The sequence below is a fragment of the Melopsittacus undulatus genome, chromosome 2 (genome assembly GCF_012275295.1).
Source record: "Melopsittacus undulatus isolate bMelUnd1 chromosome 2, bMelUnd1.mat.Z, whole genome shotgun sequence".
Taxonomy (NCBI): Eukaryota; Metazoa; Chordata; class Aves; order Psittaciformes; family Psittaculidae; genus Melopsittacus; species Melopsittacus undulatus.
In genome coordinates this window covers 30,475,896-30,499,442 of record NC_047528.1, presented here as the reverse complement: position 1 = coordinate 30,499,442, position 23,547 = coordinate 30,475,896, and the positions used below count along the sequence as shown (strand labels likewise).

The window sequence follows — 23,547 nt, the reverse complement described above, 5'->3', positions numbered from 1 at the left end:
GGCATTCTGCAATTGAAAATTTAATTTTCACAAGGGTTTATCAACTTATAAACCAAAGATTCTAATACCAGTGTCAGATCAGATGAAATAGAATCTCATTTTAGGGTAAAAAAAAAAGTTTGGTTTAATCATGAAAGATCAGCACGCATTTTACACTAATAACAAGCCCAGCAATTACCATGAAAATCTGTCCCCACTTTTCTGCAGTTCTGTGGAAATTCTTGAGTTTAAAGCAATTTTTTTATTTTTTTTTTTTACTATTCAGGTACATGTAGCTTTACTTCTCAAAACCATCGAGATGCTGCTTCACAGACCATCCCTGCTCAATGTTTAGAAGCTGTTGACTCAAAGATCCTTGTGGGTTCTGCACGTCGAAAGTCATCTGCCAGATCATCTGCTTTGATTGATATTTTGGGACTGAAGGAGCGGTCCTCAGTAAAAAATTCAGTTACAACCTCAATTTCTGATCCTTGGATACAAAGAAGTTTCTATAAGCCATATAATCCTTCAGATCAAGGAGTTAATTTTTTCTGTAAAACATTGTTTTCTTCCTCTCCAGCTGAATCCTCTGAGTCAGATTGCTCCAGCCCAAGCCCCATCATCTTCTTAGATGAAGAAGGGTATCAAAAAAGCTTAAAGGCAAAACTCCAACTGCCAAAAATTCCAGTACTGAAAGATGGTATAGAGGATTCAGACTCAGAAGTAAGTGAGTTTTTTGATAGTTTTGATCAGTTTGATGAGCTGGAACAAGCCTTGGAAAACTCTTGTAAAGTCATTAGGGATCCCATCCTAGGGAATCCCTCCCAGAAAAGGAGGACTGCCCATCAGCAATTGTCTTCTGCAAGCATTTCAATGAATCCTCAGAAATTCAAGTTTGATCCTCCCACTCTCCCAGCCAATGTAAAGAAACCAACTCCTCGTAAACCAGAATCACCCTATAGCAGCGTATTTGATGTCCCGGATTCCCCTCGCCCAGTTAAAACATCAGGAGAAGAGAATGGAGGCTTGTTCAGCCCTATTAGATCGTCAGCTTTCAGTCCATTAGGGAACTGTGGATCTTCAGAATGTTTATGTCGAATTAATCTTGGTGGAGATGGGACAGATCAATATGACCATGATGAAGTTTATAACAGTTATTCAGCATATGCTGATACTGTTTCATGTGAAATACTGGGTTCTGTTTTTCATTCCGAGTCCTCATCAGAACAAGTATGTACAGGAAATGATTTGAAACACAAAGGGATTGCTTTGAAAGAGAAAAAAGACCAAGCTGCTGATCTCCAAATGAAAACTAGTAAGGAGTCAGATAAACAAACAAAATCTAAGCATAAGTCATTAATGATTAGAGATAGCATTCAAAAATTTGCAGCTGAATTAGTTGAAAAAAGTTTTGGCAGTGCATTTAAAGACCTGCAAAAAGGCGTTTCTTCATGCACCAATGCACTTTGTCATTTGGCTGCTAGGTTGACTTCCTCAGTCTTTCAGATGGCTTTTTATGAGATTGGAAGGCGTAGGGCAATCTCCCTGAAGGAGCGTGCCATTAATGGTATAGCAAACTTTTTGGTGAGCGAAGCTATAACCGGTGCTTTGAAAGAACTGCGGCATGTAAAGAAACAAATATTTACCAACACAGTTGCGCGGTTTGCAGCAGACCTTGCTGAAGAACTAGTTTTTGAAGGAATCATGGAAGTATGCCAGTTTTCATATCCATCGACACCTACAGCTGCGCAGCCTTCATCATTTGACTATGAAGACAAAGTGGTAAGATCCTATGCCAAAGATTTGTCTGAATCTGTCATTCAAGAGGCTTTTATTGAATTATCTCAGGTTGATGTGACCTTCACGACGCAAGCAGCCATTAGTGTTTCCATGGATAATATTAAATACGTGAGTGCAGAAAGTACGTTAGAATCAACACGGACTTCCACAGTTTTGCCTAATTTTAATGATCAGGTAACACTGAAGCCAATTCAAGATTCCAAGAAGGAATATACAGTACAACAAGCTCTGTTTTGTACCTCTGGTGTTGTGAGTTCAATACCTGTGCCCTTAGCTGGAAGAGCTCTTTGTCAAAATCAGGTTTCCTCTGATGCTTATAAAGCAAAAGTATCCACTGGACTGAATTCTGATGACAGTATGAAAATATGCAAAGACTCCACTCATCCATTTTTCACAAGCAGAAAGAGAGAAGATGAAGTCACGTCTTTCAGAAATATTTACCTGACTTCAGATTACAGCCAAAGTACTGAAAGTACTCCACCACTCATATATAACCAAAATGATATCAAACAAACAAGTAACAGATCTGGAATGAACAGTAATGCAGAATTAACAAGTGGTTCAAAAGGTATTAATGCTTTCTCTGGAACTATGGTAGATATGATAGTAAATGAAGCTTATGAAGCCATAACCTCAAGTAGAGTAACAAAAGCAGTAGAAGAATATACAGATTTTTTTACAAGAAAAATAGATAAAAAACCGTCTGTGCAATGTGTTGGTGAAGATCTCCCCAAGAATATGTTTGCAGATCACTTGGCCAAGTATGTAATAAAACAGTCTGTGGGTGAAAATAAAACCATGTTAAGTAGCACTAGTGTGAATTTAGCATGTAATGTGAGCTCACAGACTTATGCAGATATCAGTACAAAAGAACGGTGTGTGATAAAGAAGCAAGAGGCTGAGAAAAAAAGTAGTGTTTCTATAATTGTGGAACAGCAACAGATGCCTTTAAATAATCCATGTAAATTTCTTGTTACTCCAGCAGATTCTGTCCAGTGTTTTTCAGAATCTAAAGACTCTTGGCAGGAACAGAAGGTACACAGGTTTTCTTCAAAATCGCCACCATCTTGTTCTGCTGTGTCTTTCGCTAGGCATGTTCTAGAGAACTTTACTGATGCAGGAAGCTGCTCAGTAGCGTGCTTAAACAAGCCCTCGAAACCCCATGATACTCAAAAAACATCATCAGGATCTTTGACTTACAGGCAGGCTGATTGCTTTCTGCATGCAAATAGCTTTTCTTCAGTGATGCTTGGCAATGAAGATGCTTTGCAGATGGACGAGAAATCAAGTCTCAAAGATGGAAATACCAGTGTAATTCCAGATACACCCCCACCAACTCCTTTAGTACCGTGTCAAGATAGTTCTGAAAGAAACCTAAGAAAACTGTCTAAGAAACTCAAGGGAGAATTAGCAAAGGAATTTGCACCTGCAACACCACCTTCTACACCGTACAATCCATCCGTTGCTGGTTTTTCTGAAACTGAACATGACTCTTTGGAAAATGAGGAATTTATGCTGAAACTCATGCGGTCCCTTTCTGAAAAAGTGGAAAGCAGTGAAGATGAAGATCATTCTGAAATGCCTGTTGAGAAAGAAGAGTGTTCAGAAAAAACAATTCAGTATGCAGATTGCTTAGCTAGCCATATAATTTCAATAGCCACTGAAATGGCTGCATCTCATTTAGATGGTAAAACAAATGGAAGAGAAACTGGTAGGCAGGTTCAGTTAGGTGTGCAGAACAAAAGATGTGGCTTTACTGCTTTTACAAATCTCCCAGAAGAGACGTGCAGTTCTTTATGGAATTATGCAGGTGATATGGCAGGAAAAGTTATCAGTGAGGCCAAGGAAATAGTGAAATCAAGGCATTGTAAACTCTGGAGGTTGAAGCGGGTTAACTGTCAGGTGGATTGCCTTTATCTGAGGAAAGGTGATAAAGACTGTGGAGTAAGAGAACAGCACAGTCCAGTGCAGGACCAGTGGCTGGGGGAGAGAGATTCATCTGTACTTCCTTTACCACAAGGTTCAGGAATGGCGGGTTTGACTTCCAAGTACCCAAGCTGTGAAAGTGTGACCGATGAATATGCAGATCATATTATTCGAGTTTTGAAAAGAGAAGGTGGTAATGTTGAACTGTTAATGGATCAGTATGCCAGCAGGCTTGTTTACAGGTCTATCAAATCAGGCTTACAGCAAGCTGCTAGAAAAAACAAGTTGAGATACAACAGAAAGACATTTCCTGGGCCAAATACACAGGTAAATGGTAAGCTGGAGCTGATCAAAGTGGTGAATAAAGATGCAGTACATCAGGTGAAAAGCAGCTTTCATCGTGAAGACCAAACTTGCGAAAGGGGTATCGGCACTCAGAGAACAGAACGTACAGAGTTGTTACAGTTTTCAGAATCCCTTGCTCGCAGTATCACTTGGGATGTCAGGAAGAAATTGAAAATATCAGGAACAAGTTTGCCAAAGTCTCTAACAGATTCCTGTCTGTATAAAAGGACTGAATTTGATGAAGTCACAGGGGATCTCATTAAAACAAGATTTTCTAGGACATTTCTTCCTTTCTCCCCAGATCATAAACTGTATCATAGTACAGGCAGTTTAAATGAAAACTGCTACAGTGAAGGCATAATTCAAGCTATAGAACAATATGCTAGGAAAGTAGCAGATGATACTCTGGAAGTGGGTTTAGAGTCAGCTCTTCTTCATGTGTCTGAAAACAGAAAGAACGGAGATAGGCTCTCGTATGCTGAGAGACTGTCTCCTTTTTCTGGAACCGTCTATAGATGTTGCAGTATGAAGGAACATCGGTACTGTACTGAAAGTATACCTCATCATCTAGCCGTGCAGGAGTCCTCCATTCCAGTGAGACATTTTCTTCATTCTGGATTAGGTGATGGTGCCTGTCAAAAATCAAGACTGTTTCCACTTGATATTCCTAAAATACATGTTGATGTAGAACAGAAGACAGTGTTTTCTGACAAGGGGGCTACTGCAGCCGTAGAGAAGGCAGAAGGAGAGCTGAGTTACACAAGTCTGACAGCTGACAGCGGTATTGGACAAGATGGAGTCAGTTTTGCTGAAAGCCTTACTACTGAAATAATGACATCAGCTATGACTAATATTGGTCAGGCAGTTAACATAAGGTAATAATGATTTTCTTTCATTTGCTGCATTCTGTACCAGAAAAAGAGGGATTGTTAATACAAATGTGTGCTCATAAGGATTTTTTTAATATTTTTTAAAAACCTACACTTTGTTTTGGATGTTTTATGTTTATTTATTTAAATGATTTAGAACTGGTGATATTTAAATTACTTAGAACTAGGAAAAGATTACTCTTCACTACCTGTGGGAGCTTGAAACCAAGATTTCTCTATATACCAGCATGCATATATTCCAGTAGGTGACTAATAAGTGAAACTTATTATTTCAGCTTAAAATAATCTTTAGACACTGGCACAGGTTGCCCAGAGAAGCTGTGGCTGCCCCATCCCTGGCAGTGTTCAAGGCCAGGTTGGACGGGGGTTGGAGCAACCTGGTCTAATGGAAGGTGTCCCTGCCAATGGCAGAGGGTTGGAGCAAGATGATGTTTAATGGCCCTTCCAACCCAAACCATTCTGTGAAATACAGTTATTTTTACATGTAGTAGAAAATAGTAAAACTTACGGGTTTGGTGATCTATGAGCCATTACAGAATCCAGGTTTGTCTCCTACCTGTATTTCCTCTTCTTTGCTAAAAAAAAAAATAGTAATTTATTTTTGCTTTTGTCAGTAGGACCAACATTTGTTACTGGCAAAACTAGACATTGCTTTATTAGAATGAAGGCTTTATTATGATTATGGCTGTGTTGTGATGGTGTCATTATTAGGGAAAAAAAAACCTGCATCCCCTTAGTTTAAGAAAAAACTTACTAAAATACACTTTAGCTTATAAAGTAATAATACAGCAGGCAAGGAACTGACTTTCAAATTCCTGTGTATTTAGCAAAGGCTAATATTCTGTTTCCTTTAAGAAGCTTATAAATAGGAAATATGTGCCTCAATAACTCTGACCTGAAATCTCCTCCTCTTAAGGTCCAAAAGCAATCTTTATCATGTTGTTTTTTTCCAATTTATAGTAATAATTATTTTCCTACCTTTTTTATGAATGGGAATTCCTCACCATATCTGCAGGTTTCTTTTCCCGGCTTCCAGAGGAGCAACATGTTGAATGCTAAAGTTGATTTTTATATATTCAGTGGCTAAAGGCCACAGTGGGACTGAACTAAATATTTCAAGGTTTGATATGAAACACATGCATATTAACTGCATGCGAGTGCTTATAAGATGTGTATTGTGACTCTCAGCACAGCAGAGTTGAGTCTTTACTTAGTGTGTGACAAAAAAAAGAAAGTAATGTATTTTTTTTTCATATTTTGCAGTATCAAAGATGACACTTTGTTTCTGAATCACTTTAAAATACTATTTAAATATTCCAGGTAGAATATGACAGCAATAAAATGCAAGGGTCAAATTAATACTGTTATAAATGTTTCTTACATTGTCATCTAATGTATGGTATGCAATGCAAATGTTTCCTGAGAAGCTGCCTTGTGTGGTGAAAAGAACTGCTGCTAGTGCTGGTATAATGTAAATAAAGGGGGCAGGGAGGAGAGAGATTGAGAGGAAGGATAGCAGGTAGTGAGTCACCTTTTTATTACCCAGATGGGTTCAAACTCAAGCTACATATTTGTCTGCACAAATTTGTGTTCACTGCAGCAGTATTTTACCAGTGATGTGGTTAAGGTTGACTTTTTAAATGGTGTATGTTAGAGTGGCTGTTTTCTATGGTGGTAGTAAGATGATATTTTTCCTGGACTTCCTACCACTTCACCTATATGTAGATAATCCCAGCCTCCCCCTAAAAGTTAGTTCGGAGCTACATGTTCTCATGCTGAAACTTTTTTTATAAGGAGCTCAGACTTCTTTAAAATGATCAAACTGGATCATTTGAAGTGTCTTCTGAAGCCTGCCGTTCATCGAGCGTACTTGCTTGATTACTTTTGGATAAAAAAATTAAATTTGTTTCCTGAGGGGAAAGTCCTGTGCAAGTCATGCATAGCTACACTTTCTTGAAGCAGGAAGACAAATCTTCATCTGCAGGAAGACCTTTATAAGAAACGGAATCCTAACATTTCAAACACCAGCACAAACTTTGGCAGTTTTTCTACAGTAGTGGACCACCCAGCTGGTTATACCAAAAGCAGGCAGGGGCAAATAGCCAAATAAGTTCCAAAATGGTACGTTTTCTGTTGGAAAAGTGTTTGTTGGTATACAGTCTGTAAGGCTACAATGCCATCTATGCTTTATAGCAAAAAAAATCTTCCAAATAAGGTAATTATTTGGGCCCCTCCCTTTGTCTTGTGAAAGGATTCCAAGTAGCAATCCCTGACCTAAGTTTGTTGAAATTGCAGACACATTTGCTTGCTCCACTTCTTGTGTTGAGAATGGGGTACAAATTAATCACACACACCCCCTTTTTTTTTCTTGGAGTATGATGTTTGAAATGGTGTTAAGTTGCTCTAAATGAACTAACGCAGATTGGTATGAAATGCAGTGATGTTTTTGTCTTAAATTTTTATTTAGCTCTGCTGGAAGAGAAGGATTTCATTCTGTTGAATCTGTTGTTAGCCAGCAGATGAGTCTTAGTATTGGTGATGATAGCACTGGGAGCTGGTCCAATCTAAGTTTTGAAGATGAACATCCTGATGAGAGCAGCAGTTTTCTTCATCTCAGTGACAGGTGAGTTAGTGTGGTTAAACAGTTATCTTGACATCAACTGGTTTTCTCCTGGGGCTTGGAGGAGAGGAGATTATTTTGTCTTCAGTACAGTTCTGTATTAAAAATGGCTCTAATATTATGTTTGTGTTTTCTTACAAAATGTTGTTACCCACGAATGTTCATACTATACACTCTAAAATATGTGGAGTGTGCATTGTCATTGATGTCAAGGAGTCAACATCAAGTAAAACTATTCATATATAATTTAGGTATTAGCAAAAGATGCAGGCATTTTAAACACAGCCATCGTGTGTTGAATACAACTTAAATGTACTTTTCGTAAATTGGGCTTGGAAATACTAAAACTTAGTAATTGAGAATGTTTTATGTAAATTCATCTGTTCTTGAAAGCAAGTAATAGGAGCTTAATTTGCATTAGGAGCTTTCACATAGGCTTTTCTTTCTTGGGACTTGAATTTGTGAGCTGTTCTAACTGATACTGGGGGAGTATTTATGTACTAACCATGAGCTTACAGGTGTGTAATGCTGGAACTTACCTGTTAAGGGTGGTAACTTTTTCCACAGAGCTTCTCACTACACTTCCCCTGGCTGATTCAAAGATTAGAATGGGAATTGTAAAAAGCTCCAGTGTCTCTCCCTTTTGCCAGGGAAAATTGCATGGAGAGTTGTGGTCTGAATTTCTGTGTAAGGAATATATAAGGAATGAGTGAAATTAGGATTATTTAATTGATATACCACTTATGTTACTGTACAAAGTTCAGCATTTTTGTTGAAGAATAGCAGAAATGGAGGAGAGCTTTTTTTTCTTTTTAGTTAGTACTTCCAGTATCACTGAAATTAAAGAAAATACAGGGCATATGCCTCGTTATGTAATGTGCGGATAGGTTATTTGGCACCAAAGTGAAACTGCTTGCTTAAATGTCTACAATATTTTTAGTTTTGCTTAACTAAATATTTTAATGAAACCACTACTGTAATTTATCACTGACATAACTGAATAATTTTGTAAGAAAATACATTGCTTTAATTAAAACATATCTGTTGAATGACTGAAAATAAGTTAGCTGTACATGATGAAATTTAGGCTATCAGGAAGAATATTCAGCATATTGGCAGTTAGAAATACTGAATAACACAAAGGTTAGGTGATGCTGGGGAAAAGAAAAAATGGAAAAATTATCGCTTGAATGCCCATTTGTTGTTTGCTTATCATCCCCAAAACATATTTAAATGAAAATAAGGTGATTACTGTGCAAGAAAATCTATGTCTCATTAGGAGAGGAATGACATTAATTAGCATTTTATTTAGAGAAGGGGAGGCATAATTCAGATAGCATGGTGTTGACAGAAGAAACTGGCATGCACCAATTAGTCAGCTAGTTGTACAAAACTAGCTGTGAATTGGTAGCAGCACGTGTATTCATTTGTGTTGATGAGGTTTAGCAGTGACAGGAGCTGAGTAAAAAGATACGGGGTGAGGGGAGACCTGTAACAAAACAAGATTCAGTAGTAACACCGTTGTGTGGTTTAACCTCAGCTAGCAACTAAGCCCCACCACAGCTGCTGGCGCACTCCACCATGGGATGGGGGAATCGGAAGAGTAGAAGTGAGAAAACTTGTGGGCTGACATAAAAGAGTGTAATAGGATAGAGTGAAAGCTGCACATGCAAACAAAAGCAAGGAATTTATTCATTGCTTCCCATGGTCAGGCAGACGTTCACTCGTCTCCAGGAAAGCAGGGCTCCATCATGTTTAATGGGTACTTGGGAAGACAAACACCATCACTCCAAATGTCCTGCCTTCCCTCGGTTTTCCCTTTTTTTTTTTTTTTTTTAGTGTTATGTACTGAGCATGACACCACATAGTATGGAATATCACTTGGGTCAGTTGGGGTCTGCTGTTCCTGGCTGTGGCCTCTCCAGCTCCTTGTGCACCCCCAGCCTACTTGCTAGTGGGAGGGTGTGAGGAGCAGGAGCCTTGACTCTATGTAAGCACTGCTCAGCAATAACGAAAACATCCCTGTGTCAACACTGTTTTCGGCACAGATCCAAAACACAGCCCCGTATCAGCTACTGTGAAGAAAATTAACTCTACAGCAGCCAAAACCATCACAACCGCTTATGGAAAACTGTTATCATCTAAGAAAATAAAAAATTGCATGGCAGTGATGAAGGTTTACTTCTTTTATTTCCTTTTTTTACCATAGACTGTTCTATTAAACAGGAAAATGCCATTCAGTCATAGAGGGGGCATTCAGTATGTTGAACATTTGGGGGTTTGTTGTTGGTTTTGTTTTGTTCCCTCCCCTCCTTCCCTCCTCTTCCCTCTTATGGTTAGGACCATCTGTTTAGAAAAATACTGTGCTGATTATATGTAAACCATGTCAATTTGAAACATTTAAATGTATGGTTCCCCTGGCAGCTATTTCTTAATGCAAGTGGCTTCCTTGTGTCTTAAGAATCTGTCAGCAGTCTTGCTTGTACCATCTTTGAGGTACTAGGTATCAGCAGACCAATTTGTTTTTAGTGCTGGTACAACATAATGAAGTGGTATAGTAGACATTAAGCAAGTTTTGTTTTCCCTTCCCTCAGTACTTTCCAGGCTGTTTGCAGTATTCAGTGCATACTGGTATTTGCGACTCCTTTAGCTGACATTTTGAAATTATCTTCATCAGAATAAACCTAGAGATTCCATTAGTGATAGCTGAAATTGTTTTGGAACATGGGATCATAATCCACAGAAAACAATACAAGCTTCAGTGGTCCAGTACAATTTACCTTGCTTTGCTTTATGTCAGGGGGAAAAAAAGGACTTTTTTTTGTAGTAGCTCTGTTGAAACAGTACACGCCTTCTGTGCCTGAGATTGATATAAAAATTGTACTTCACTGCTTCACAGAGGATTAAACTGTGTGTAAACAAGAGACCAAGACAGCTTGGAAAGAATTATCAAAGCATGATCTCTGCAGTTCCATTTGAATGGAAATAGGAAAGAAAGTTCTCTTGGTAAAGTTTTTTATGCAGGGGAGCACCTAATGTTAATTACTTGTATTTAGAAATAACATGGTCTTACAGTTTCTCTACAGTTCATGTTTAAGTATAGGCGTAGACAGAGGCTTTTCTGTTGGGTGAATCAGAGCATCCAGGTTACGTTATAATTCAGAGCAGAGCATTCTTGCCTTTGACTGTATGTGCATAATGCAGAATCTCAAAGCTGATTATCTTGAGTTACAACTCCCATATATACAATATATATATAGCATTTCAGTATTGTTTTTCCTGATGCGTAAATCCTCCCTATTTTTAAAAGATCAAGCTTGTAGAACAATTTCACAATTAAGAGAAAATATTTGTTCTAAGAATTTCTTCTCATCAGGCTGTTGGAGATCACTGCTGGATTTTTTGAAGGATATGGGAGGGTGTTACTTGTGCAATTGTCTTCACAATGTATACTTTTATGAATTCTTAGTCCTTAAGCAAATATTACAGGTGCAATGCATATTCCTGTGAGTAATCATATTGAAATTGTTGAGCTTGTATACATAGCGAATAATGTACTTAGACCTGAGGACAGAATTACTGCTAGCACTGATCTGGAAAATTAATGAGTGCAAATGAATGCTTCCACCTGTGTACTGAAACTTACCAGTTGTGCGTTATTGTGCATATTGCTGCCTTAGAATAGCACTGACAGTCACGTTTGTTCCCTGTTCAGCAAACCTGTTCAGAAAATTTCAGTGCTTTTTCATTAAGCATCGTGACAAAACAGCTCTAAGGAAAATGAAGGTTGTAGTTTGAGCTATTGTTCTTTTCTAGTTCAGCTGTGTTCTCTTCTTCTCCTGGCAGTAATGGTAACAGCAGTAGCTGGAGCAGTCTTGGTTTAGAAGGGGATATGTATGAGGAGAATTTATCCTTTCCAACATCAGACAGGTTGGTTAAGAAATATAAACCAGATGGGTTCCTCATAATTAATGCATGAAATCATCATTTTGAAAAATAAAAATATGCATATTTTTATGCTGATAAATTATTCACACTCTTCTCACGTAATCACAATATGATTTTTTTCATTAATTAATCCATACTGAATGGTTACATTTTGCTCTGCTAAACTGATGAATGTGTTCTGCTTGCAAAATGAAAGGTCCCTTTTGTGCATGTTTTTGCTTGCAGTTTTACAAGTCTTTAGGTTTACTTTTTCATGCCAACTAGAGCTTGCTTCCTACAGGATTTCTGATTTTTCCTTTATCTTGTGGATATTTTCAAAATTGCTTGGTAGTTGATTTTGGTAGAACACTTACAGCTTCGAATAACCTAGACCTGTGACATAAGATGGCTCAGCCTTTTCACACAAAACTAAACTGTCCTCCTTAATAAATAAGTTTTCTTCTTCTTTTAAAATGCCTTTATATTGCAGTCCTTTTTAATACCCTTCTCTTGTTTCTCTCTTCTCCCTTTTTTTCCCCTAAGAGCAAATCTTGTGAAGCTGATGATAAATCTAATTCCAACATGAAATGGTGTGAGAAGCAAGGCTTCTTTTCATGATCACTTCTTAATTCTTTCATGATCTTCTTGTCCTTAAACTTTCATTACAGTCTTAGGATTGACTGCCTTTATTGTGCATATATTCTATTGTATTCATATTTATGTTCTATTTTAAAAATAGTGATGGAACAGAAGATAAAGATGAAGACACCAAGGATGCCATAGAAGGTAATGTCAGTTCCAGCATATAATGTTGTTCTTGACCTCTGCACTCTTAATTTTATTAATTCTTTGCTTCTGTATTTTGCAAATCCAGGTGACAATCCTATTATCTGTATTTATCCTAATGCATGTCAGTCAAGTATATTCTTGTATATATTCCTATATATGCTTAGATTAACACCCTCTATACAGCTTTTAATGCACTGACACAGCCTTTGAGAAATGCTAGTCTCTAATGCTCACACTTTGTTTAATAATATACTCTGATCAGCTTGTTGGAAGTGTAAATTTGTGTGCATAGAATAACTTCTTTGTAAAATATCTGATAAGGAGCCATGGCAATTCATCTGCATGGTTATGTTTGAGATACTGAAAAAGTGATTCAAACTGATCGTATTAACCTTGGGAGAGGAGTCATGAGAAACAATAAAAACCTTGGATTTGATACATCTTCTATAATATTTTCTCTTTTAGTGTGTATATATATGTATATACACACATATATGGGCCTGTCCATAATCTTGTTACAGCTTTCTGGTTTGTAGAAGCCATCTGCACTGGTTCTGGTCTGACTGAGGTGCCAAAGGTTGTTAATTCAAATGGGAATAGGCTGAATACACAGTCTATGAGGCTGATTTAAAGATGAGCAGATGTTAGAGCAAGTTGTATCTGGGCTCTTCGTTGTGTTGGGTATATTCTAAATAAGTGTTTCAAGAAACCTCTGCTATCCTCTTTATAGAAGGCATTCAGCCATGTAGTACTTCTTTAGTCTTGCTGTAAGCAGAATGTGGTTCTTTCTTCTGTTTTTCAGGGTTCTTTCTTTTGTTTTTTCAGGTTTTTTATTCTCCTCTTTTTTTTTTCTTCTTCAAGCTCCTGGGTAAATGGATGGGAGTGAATCACATGTGTTAATTTTATTTTTTTAAAATACAGATCTGGCTATAAGGTTATAATGAAATAAAACTAATTTTTTTAGTAATTTCTTCCTCCAAATAATTAAAATTAAATTTTTTTTTGGCTTTGTAGGTTTCATTCAGGTTATCAATATACCATTGCTTTCTTTTGGTCTCAGAAACCCTGTAGAAGTGTTCAAACTGCATGATTAAAATAGCGCTTGATTTTATTTCTTCACACAATTTAGGTGTCTTCTAGAGTACAGCAGACTGCTTTGTACTATACTTTATATTAAGGAATTTCTAGTGAATTTTTTCCGGTTTAATTTCTTCACCATCTCACTACTGTTTTGAAAGACTGTTTCTGTTATTTTCATTGTTGGACCATTTAAAGAATATTATAGGTAGAAAACCTGCATACCTGGTCTTGCACATTTGGAAGCTCTGTTCATGTAATACCTGGAAATGTCTGTCTTTTTCTAAGCTGACTGCACCTTGTTCACCAAAGAATTTGAAGCAAAGCCTTGTTATTGCCAAATGTACGTCTGTTTTATAGACACATAAAAATTTCCCAGTCATACATTGCCACAATGCTTTCCATCCATTAAGTGTCATTAAATTCTTAATACTAGGTTCTTTCTCCTATAAAGATTTTGGGGGTCCTAGAAAAACAGTGTTGTCATACAAAAGCACACTTATGTTGACCATTCCACTACATCATTTTATCTTTTACCTCCTGAGGGAATCTTTCATCTTGCTTAACTTTGCCATTTGGGACTGAATACCTTGTATACCTCAGTTTTCATCAGCTTAATTGGAAGAGTAGTGAGACTGAGGTAAACTGCACATGAACATACATTTTTATTGCGAACATATAATTCCTTGTTTCTAGAGAGTTAAGTCCAGAAGAAGAGACTTCTAAAACAACTTGAAGAGCACTGCTTATATGCTCAGTTGGTTCTGAGAGTGTGATAAAGGATTACTGGGGTAGCTGAATACAAAAATTCAGTGTGGGAATGTAAGATGACATTTTTTCTGTGTAACTAATGCAACTGGTCTTTCAATACTGTGTTAGGTTTTGGAACTTAAGCTGCGAAGGAAGCACTGAAAAAATTGGATGGGCCTCAGTAAAAACAAGCACTATATAACTCGGAGGCAGTCTGATCAGTCCTGCTGTACAGGAAGGAATTCTGAAATACACACTTTAACAAAAATTAGTAGATGAAGGCAAAGCAGATAATAGTGGTTGGAAATGAGTGATGGACAATGTGAGTCACTGCTGTTCAGTTTATGAAGGGCTGTTTTAGATTCCATGTACTTTGGAATACGTGTTAAAGTTTAGATGTCTTTTAATCCTCAGCTGTGTTTGCACGCACTTGTATGATAAACAGTACTTGCTTATGTGAAAGTAGAGAAACACTTCAAACCAGCATGATGTTTTTCTTTCATATTATCTATGTGTACTAAATCGAGGTTTTTAAGATAACATAGCCTAAAAACTAACTACAGAAACTTTTGAAAAAACTTGAAGCTATAGATTTGATGATTTTATTTTTAATACTAGGTTTGGAGCAAATACAGAAGACCTTAGCAATAGCGAATATTGATCTGGAACCAAATCTAGTAGACCCCCAGCTCAGAGCAGCAATTCAGTGGCTTGCAGCTTCTGAGACAGAGGTGTCCAATCTTCACTTTCATGACACTGCTACAAGGGAATTCGCCTTTGTAAGTACTTGGGTTTGATGGGTGGTGGGGAAGAATTAGCTTAATTTCTATTTGCTCTGGTACACCAGCTGCTACTACTTTATTTGCCACTCCATAATAGTGAGGTACCACTGTTGAGGTAAATCATTATTTAAACCATGAGAGGTCAAAGTGGAACAGCTGGTTTAGCATATACCATACATAAACCAGCATTAATCAGAGATGAGTTAACTTGTGAAATAAGTTGTTTTCCTTGTTTTACTCCAAATGGGATACAATTACAGCATTTTTATGTAGTGAAAAATACATTTTTTCCCCCAAACACTTTTAACTTAGTATTTAATGATACATAAATTGAATCTGAGAACTTCGTCATGCAAATGAATTTCTAACTCAATATGTTCTGCCTCAGGTTTTTTTACTAGCAAATGCTTATCAGAAAAAAAATAGGTTCTAATTAAATATTACATATATTTTTATTCTGGAAGCAACTACAACCAAAGCTATTACAAAAGAAAGTTCAATTTAATTTTTAGGTGCCTTTATTTGGCTTTATAGATGGAATTGAATATGAGACCAAAGTGAAAGCAGAAGTTTAAAGAATTAGGCTTTAGCAATTTGGGAAGGGTCAGTATTTTGGTATGTGTACTAACCTGAGTGTTTTTGTCACAAGCATAAATGAGAATCTTCTTACTCCTATAAATCATAAAAATTATTCCTTTGTGGCTCCACATCAAACTGCACATGATGTGACAATATGGCATTTATTGCATTGACCTATTTTTAAATAAATCTTCTACTATGGAGTTATTTTAATATTACCTGGATACTGAAAGGCTAACTTAAAAGATATATAGGCATTGCTTCTAATGATGAGGTCAATAGGAATGACAAATTATCAAAAGATTCTTATTTTGTGGCCTGGTAATGTGAAGAAATGTTAATGTAATGCCATTAGTATGTTTTTAGTAAATAAGAACATGGCAAAACCAACTTAACATGCATATTAATTTATTATGGGCAGATGCCAACGTTATGAAATTTAACTATGCCAAGTGCAAGGTCCTACACCTGGGTCAGGGCAATCCCAGGCACAGCTACAGGTTGGGCAGAGAAGAGATTCAGAGCAGCCCTGCAGAAAAACACTCGGGGGTGTTGGTTGAGGAGAAAATGAACATGAGCCGGCTTCAGTGTGTGCTTGCAGCCCTGAAAGCCAACTGTATCCTGGGCTGCATCAAAAGGAGTGTGACCAGCAGGTTGAAGGAGGTGATCTTGCACCTCTGCTCTCTTGAGACCTCACCTGGAGTATTGTGTGCAGTTCTGGTGTCCTCAACATAAAAAGGACATGGAACTGTTGGAACAAGTCCAGAGGAGGGCCACGAGGATGATCAGGGGACTGGAGCACCTCCCATATGAAGACAGGCTGAGAAAGTTGTGGCTGTTCAGCCTGGAGAAGAGAAGGCTGTGTGGAGACCTCATAGCAGTTTTTCAGTATCTGAAGGGGGCCTATAAGGATGCTGGGGAGGAACTCTTCATTAGGGACTGTAGTGACAGGACAAGGGGTAACGGGTTGAAACTTATACAGGGGAAGTTAAGATTGGATATAAGGAGGAAGTTCTTTTCTTTTAGGGTGTTGAGGCACTGGAATGGGTTGCCCCTGGAAGCTGTGAGTGCTCCATCCCTCGTGGTGTTCAAGGCCAAGGTTGGACAGAGCCTGGGATGACATGGTTTAGTGTGAGGTGTCCCTGCCCATGGCAGGGGGGTTGGAAGTAGATGATCTTAAGGTCCTTTCCAACCCTAACTATTCTGTGATTCTGTGATTCGGAAGGTAAAGCTTGTTCTTGGTTCCGAAATTTAGTATTGAGTCTTCAACTTGGTGCTTTCCAAAGATCAGATAATCATTTCTGGAGAAAAGGGAGTGATTGGGAAGTAGAGGTCAGTATGACAAAACAGACTCCCAAACCTAGATGAGTGTGTGCACCTGTGGTGCTTAGTCACTATAGACTTGTGTTAAAGAGTGTGAAAGGTGCCTAGAGGTCAGTCCAGATTGTACCTGGGCTGAACTTTCCTAGGAGTGGCTTCTCCCTTTCTAGCCCAGAAGAAGAATACTGCCTATGCTGGCTTTGTTTTTCTTTTGCCTATGTAACTGTGTGGTATATGTATTTGATCTCAAGAGCAGAAAGTCTTGCATTCTTATTTAAGGTAACTCAGAAAATTGGGAAATGTGTTTTGGGCAAGTTGAAATATATCTCTTTGTGCTCCTTTTCTGCAGGCTGGTATGTTTGATTTAGAATTATTTCAGAAATATGTTTTGTTGTAGATTAGTTCAAGCAGAGTGAAGTTCATGCTTTCATAAACTTGAATTTTAGTTTTGAGAATACTTTTCTCCATTTCTGTTTTTATTTGAAGCTTCTGGTTTCATCCTTATATTCATATGTTCCTTTCCTGTTGCATTTTGTAAATGTCTTAACATGAAGAAGAAAATACTTCACTATTCTGTTATCACATGCTTGCTCAGCATTCTCTGAAGTTCTTTTGATGTAAATGAGTTTGGTTTAGTGGCTACACTCATTCTGACCTCATGAGTTCATTTTGCAGTCTTTTGGAGATCGATTAATCTATTTGATGCTTGTACATGTGAATTGCAGCATTGCAAATACTCAGGCAAAATAGTGGTGGACCCACAAGTGTTCATAGTAATCTCTTTTGTGTGTGTGTATGAGAGACTGACCTGTATCTTACACTGCAGCATACATGACATGTAGAACAAAAGCCAGATGGCAGGTGCCTCTTTCTTTTATTTTTTTCTTGAGTCTCTCATTCTTCTGACAGCTGTGCCTTAGTAGATTTCAAAACTACGATGCTACTACTTGACCCAGTGCCTGAAGATACACAGGAAAGATGTTACTAGCTGGTTGTGTATCTGCAGGCCACTATATCTGCTTTCACATACTGAGAAGAGCATTCTGGAAAACAGCAGTGTCTATTTTTATGCACTCCTAAAAAATATATTTTGTACTTGACACTTCTGTCATAAGCAGATACTGAGCTGACATGTAAAGATAAAACAGAAGACCTTCAAGCACGTATTAGTCATGCTATCCTGAGAATGTTACAATAGTTAATTGATTCACTTGGGTTTATGGATTAATTTTTAGTTCTCCAAATGCACTATGTTAAAATGAATTGGAACCCTCTTGTTCCCTGCTCCTCCATGTGGCAGGGAAAGATCCTGGATTTTATTCCATCCCATTTCCTAATTAGAATCGTCTCTGACCCAAACTGAGGATCTTATATTAGGAATAGGCATTCTCAGTCCTGTCGCTTGTGAAGGTAGACAAGCACCTCCAGAGGGCACTGCAGCCCAGCAGAAAACTGAACTGACCTCAATTTACTGGTTTCTTTCCAGAGATGGGGTTTTGATCATCTCATAGGTACTTTAGTAAGTACCTCAGTTACGTGGGGAGCAAACCTGGGCTTTAGATCACATTGAAAACAGTAATTTTCACTGTAAGCAGTTAGTGGGTTCTGGAAGGGAGGAAAGGCTTGTGTTGGCTTCTTGCAGCAGGCTAATGAGCCACTGATGCGGTTGTATAAAAGACAAAAATACCCCTGGCATATATTGGGCAAAGTACTGCTTGCTGCAACTGGGTATAAACTCTTACTTAAGGGTACATGTTATGCTCAGCAAGGCACAAGGAAGAACTTACATACCTATGTATGAAACAAAAAAAAAAAGTTAGAACCAGTAAATTAGAAACTTCTTTGAGAAGCCAGACAGGGTGGATATATAAGTGTGTGCCCAGATTAAAAGAACATATATATGCAGTTTTTAATCAGACCATATCTAGATGTTTTAGGATTTCTGATGTCTATTTTGAGTAAACCCCAATATTTCATTTGTCTGACAGTAAGAAACAGATTGGTCAGCTAAAGAAATTGTGGGAATGAACTTTGAACTCCAAATTAAAATATAAGGATTAATAAAGCCAGATCTGTCATCTGATCATCTGACCATGATGTGATCTTCTTTGGACAGAAGTTTTATACTGTGTGTATTGAACAAGGTCTTTGGACATTAGCCAGACTTGCCTCTGGCATAAGAAAAATGGTTATTTTTCTCTAACCAGCCACTGACAAAATTGCCTGCTGTATTCTTTAAAACTTAATTTTTGTGCTCTGTTCTGAAATTCACAAAAATAACTACAGATTTGAGTCTCCTTTTATATAGAAAACAAGTATTTTTGTCACTCAAGAAAAGTGTTCAGGATACATACTAAAGATTAGAGAGAAACTTTGTTTGTCCAAATTAATTGTTTGCTCAAAACATTAGTTGTTTATACGTGTTTTCATGTCCACATTTTTGTCAGCTGCCTTGTTGCAGCTGCAACGTTGCCTATGTGAAAAGGCAGGCAGAGATTGTCTTCCTTTTCATTTTTTTAATAGAATTTCATATTGCAACCTAATAGGTCTCCTAGAATCATAGGATGGTTAAGGTTGGAAAGGATCTTAAGATCATCTACTTCCAACCCCCCTGCCATGGGCAGGGACACCTCACACTAAACCATGTCATCCCAGGCTCTGTCCAACTTTGGCCTTGAACACTGCCAGGGATGAAGCATTCACAGCTTCCAGGGGCAATCGATTCCAGTGCCTCAGCACCCTAAAAGAAAAGAACTTCCTCCTTATATCCAATCTAAACTTCCCCTGTTTAAGTTTGAACCCATTACCCCTTGTCCTATCACTACAGTCCCCAATGAATAGTCCCTCCCCAGCATCCCTGTAGGCCCCTTCAGATACAGGAAGGCTGCTACGAGGCCTCCACGCAGTCTTCTCCAGGCTGAACAGCCCCAACTTTCTCAGCCTGTCTTCATATGGGAGGTGCTCCAGTCCCCTGATCATCCTCGTGACCCTCCTCTGGACTTATTCCAACAGTTCCATGTTCTTTTTGTGTTGAGGACACCAGAACTGCACACAATACTGCAGATGAGGTCTCATGAGAGCAGAGGTGCAGGATCACCTCCCTTGATCTGCTGGTCACACTCCTTTTGATGCAGCCCAGGATACGTTTGGCTTTCAGGGCTGCAAGCGCACACTGAAGCCAGCTTGTGTTCATTTTCTCCTCGACCAACACCCCTTCACAGAAGGTTGTTTATGACAGTTTTTAAACTTAATGCATACAATGTCATGGTAGGGACTATAAAAGGCAATAGAATTCTACAGTTCCAAAGGATAAGTAGAGTGTCTAAATTTTGTTTGTTAAATGGAACACTGACACATGTCTGGAAAGGTACAGAGAATAAAATTTGTTTGTGTGGATGTCGTTGGAGTTTTTTGGGGGGCTTTTGGGGTTTGGTTTTTTGTTGTTGTTTGTTTGTTGTTTATGTGTTTTTTTAACTAAAAGGATTTTTTTACGCTTAGGCAAATTTGCAAATTCATCCTCATCTTATGTGGTAGACTTTCTTCTGTATAAAGCTGAACTTGACAAATAAGCAAAGGAAGATTTTTTGGGGTTTTTTTCTTGGATCCTGGGAGAAAAAATGTTTTCAGCAACACTGATCTCTGCTCCCAAGTGGTAGTTTAACTTAACCCTCACCTTTTCCTTTTCCCCAAGATGTTATAATTTCCCAACCCTGAAGACACTGTGTTTTCATTAAGGGTAGCATCTGTGTCACCCAAACCACACTATATATTGTGAAAGGAAAATCCACATCCTTTTATTAAGGCGGAGTTTTGTCTTTTTATATGTGCACTATTGGCATGGGAGGGGTGGCAAATGTCTTAATCTTGTGTTCAGAATTTCCTGTTTTCTGCAGTCTTGATGAACCACAGACCTCATACCTGTGGCACCACATCATTTGAAAATGTTGTTCCCTCCAGAATAAAATTTTGTGAAAACTGCCCCAAAGAAGGATTCTTGCGGAAGTTTTTGTTTTCGTAGATGTGGGAATAACGATTAACTCATTACAACTGATCTCTTCTGAGCTGATGTTTCAAGAATAACTCCTGTAACTGTTAATCAGGATGTGCCAGTCAAAATATTTTGCTTTGTGTTCCCCTATCTCCCCTTTAGCTTTCCAGAAGACTGCGAGAAAGAGATTGGAAAGTCGGAGATCTCTTGCAAGCTGTGCTGAAATATTGTGAAATGATAGAGAAGGTGTCTGATGGAGGGCAAGCTCCAAATAAGTCGTTGGTTGGATGGCTTCTGGAAAACATCTGAAAAATCCGGAGATGTACCAGTCTTCACTTTATTCCTCTTTTGAAAGGAGACAGGAAGAACACAGATTTAAAGTATAATTCAGCTAATAAATGTTCAAGCAATTGTCAGCATTCACAAGACATTGAGGTGAAAGTCAAAATAGCTGTGCTGTGCTTTGTAATACTGTGCACATGGTATGTTTATTCAGTCCATAATCGGTATTGTCTACCCATGCATAACTTGTATTTACTGCTGTGTTCAGAACCTTGAAATATTTAGGAAAAAAAATATCCCTTGTCTATGGTAATAGTTCAGAGGAGCCAGTCTTTGAGACATGCTATTCAGGATTCCTGATGTGCCAGGATAGCTCTTTTTTCCCACTTGTATGTGTGCTATATTCACAGTGGGACTAGAAGTGCTGATGTTCTGCAAGAGGCTATTCTGGAATCCCTTGCTGCAGACAGTGGAAATACTCACCAACATTGGCCAGGTGTTATTTGACCAGGGACACCATTGCCAGGAAGAAAATTGTGACCTGCCCAAGTAGCCTCTTAATACAGCCTGGCTTCGTATAAAGTTTAATTTTATGTGAAGATGTGTGAGTCTGCTCTGAAACTGTTGAGGTACAAATACGTGTTCCCTTTTGTTGACTACTATACAGCTTGTAACTTCTGGTAGAAGGGCAGAGTGGGTTGCTGAGTGTAGTTTCATACGTAACTCTTCAGCAAGGTTCCTGAAGCTTGCCAGTCAAGTTTAAATAGCTAAATTTCTTACTGCAACTTTTTGTCTGCAGGTACATTCATGACATTAATTCTGTGTTGAAGAATTTGTATGTTGGCCTCTCACGTAGATGTGTTAAAAGTAGCAGAACTGAGGATTTTAGCTGTCATTTTTGACTAGTCTAATTCTTTATTTCTTAGCCTCCATATATGAATTTTCTTTGCAGTAATTAAGAGGGAATTCTGTTACTCAGTGAACACTTAGGTGTTTAGCAAAGAAAGCTGATTAAAACCTAAAGGGGAAATTTCTTGCAAATAGATTTTTTTTTTTTCATTTTTCTCAACTACCTTCACTGATTTTTTTTAAAGGCACTTTTAATCAAGTCTTTTTAGCGATCTAATCTGGTTTTCTCAGCAGTGCTGCTGACTTGCCTTTCTCTCTGAAGGGAAATCTGGACCGTTACATATCCTGTGGTTTGCAAATGATTTTTGGGTTTTGTTTTGGTTTTGTTTTTTTTAATACGTCCTTTGAGAGAACAAGGCAGGTGCTGGTAATTGCAAGGTTTCCACCTCAAAACTCGTATCACTTGAAATAAATTCATGGAGTCTTATTTTGGATGAACAGAAGCATCTTAATAGCATTTTTGTAGAAAAATATGATGTTGATGGTGCACAACCTTGTGATCTGAAATAAGGAGACATAAGGTCTTTAAATCTACTCATGAGATTTAATGGCATATGTACAATTCTGATTTCCTGTCTGCCAGATCACTACGAGGTGTCACAATGGTAAACTCAGGAGCACATTCCTTGCAATGTCTTTGTGTTTCAGGAAGGCATTCCACTGGTCTTTTTATGGACACTTGCCTGGTTTTAGGCCTCATTTGCCATGTGGATTTCTGCCTTGGATCTCACAAAGTTCACCTTTCTCACAAAGTTGAAGATTTTTAATGGTTTTGTATATGCATGTACACATGTGCATATACACGAATGTATGTGTGTCTGTATGTATATGAGATATCACCAAAATGAACTTATAATGTCAATTTTTATCACTAGTTTAAAATTCTGTTATGTTCATTGTTAATTACCTCACTTCATATATCATTTCATGGGTTGAAAGCTCTGAGTATGCCATCTGACAAAAAGACCAAAAACCATTGCAAGGTCTTTTGTCTTGGTAATATAATGCCAAGTGTCAGGAATTGTTTTTCTCTTTAGCCCAAAGCGGACTGGGGGGGGAGGAAGTGTTTGGAAGATGGGGCTCATAACACATATTTTTGAAGAGTTGTACAAAAGTTGTTAGGATCTACCCCCCTCTTCCTTCCTTGTTTTTTAAGATTGACTTTCAGTGTTGTTTCAGTCAAAAGTCAGAAACCAGACTCTGGCTGTAAGTTCTATTCTTTAACACAGAAATACTGTACTTGTACAAATTTACCATAAAATTTAAATATCAGGAAAATAAATAGTCAAAGCAGTGGAGTTTCAGGACCTGAGAGTACAGTAGTACTAGTACAGTGTGTCTGTATATGTCCAAAACCAGCGAAAGATCCTGAAGGCACTGCAAATATACAAAGCCACACATTAGAAAAAAACCCAACAAAACAACACCACAGAACAGCCATTTTTTAACTGATTTATACAATGTGTTGGATTTTATAAACTCGGTGACGTGGTTTTTCTTTTTAATTCTCTGGAGAAAGGCAGCAGATTGCGTGATCCCCAGAACTTAGAACTGTTCAAAAAGTGAAGTAGGCAATAAGTGCAT

At 38.0% G+C, this 23,547-nt stretch overlaps 1 protein-coding gene across 1 annotated transcript in view; it reads left to right on the top strand.

Annotated features, from left to right (window-relative positions):
* Nucleotides 1-23,265, top strand: part of AKAP11 (A-kinase anchoring protein 11) — a 35,386-nt gene extending 12,121 nt beyond the window's left edge. The window contains exons 6-11 of the mRNA XM_005145652.3: nt 266-4,925; nt 7,408-7,563; nt 11,407-11,490; nt 12,227-12,273; nt 14,722-14,882; nt 20,935-23,265. Coding sequence (XP_005145709.2) covers nt 266-4,925; nt 7,408-7,563; nt 11,407-11,490; nt 12,227-12,273; nt 14,722-14,882; nt 20,935-21,081 — 5,255 coding nt within the window. The 3' untranslated portion in view covers nt 21,082-23,265. The remainder of the gene's footprint in view (nt 1-265; nt 4,926-7,407; nt 7,564-11,406; nt 11,491-12,226; nt 12,274-14,721; nt 14,883-20,934) is intronic.
* The last annotated feature ends 282 nt before the right edge of the window (nt 23,266-23,547 follow it).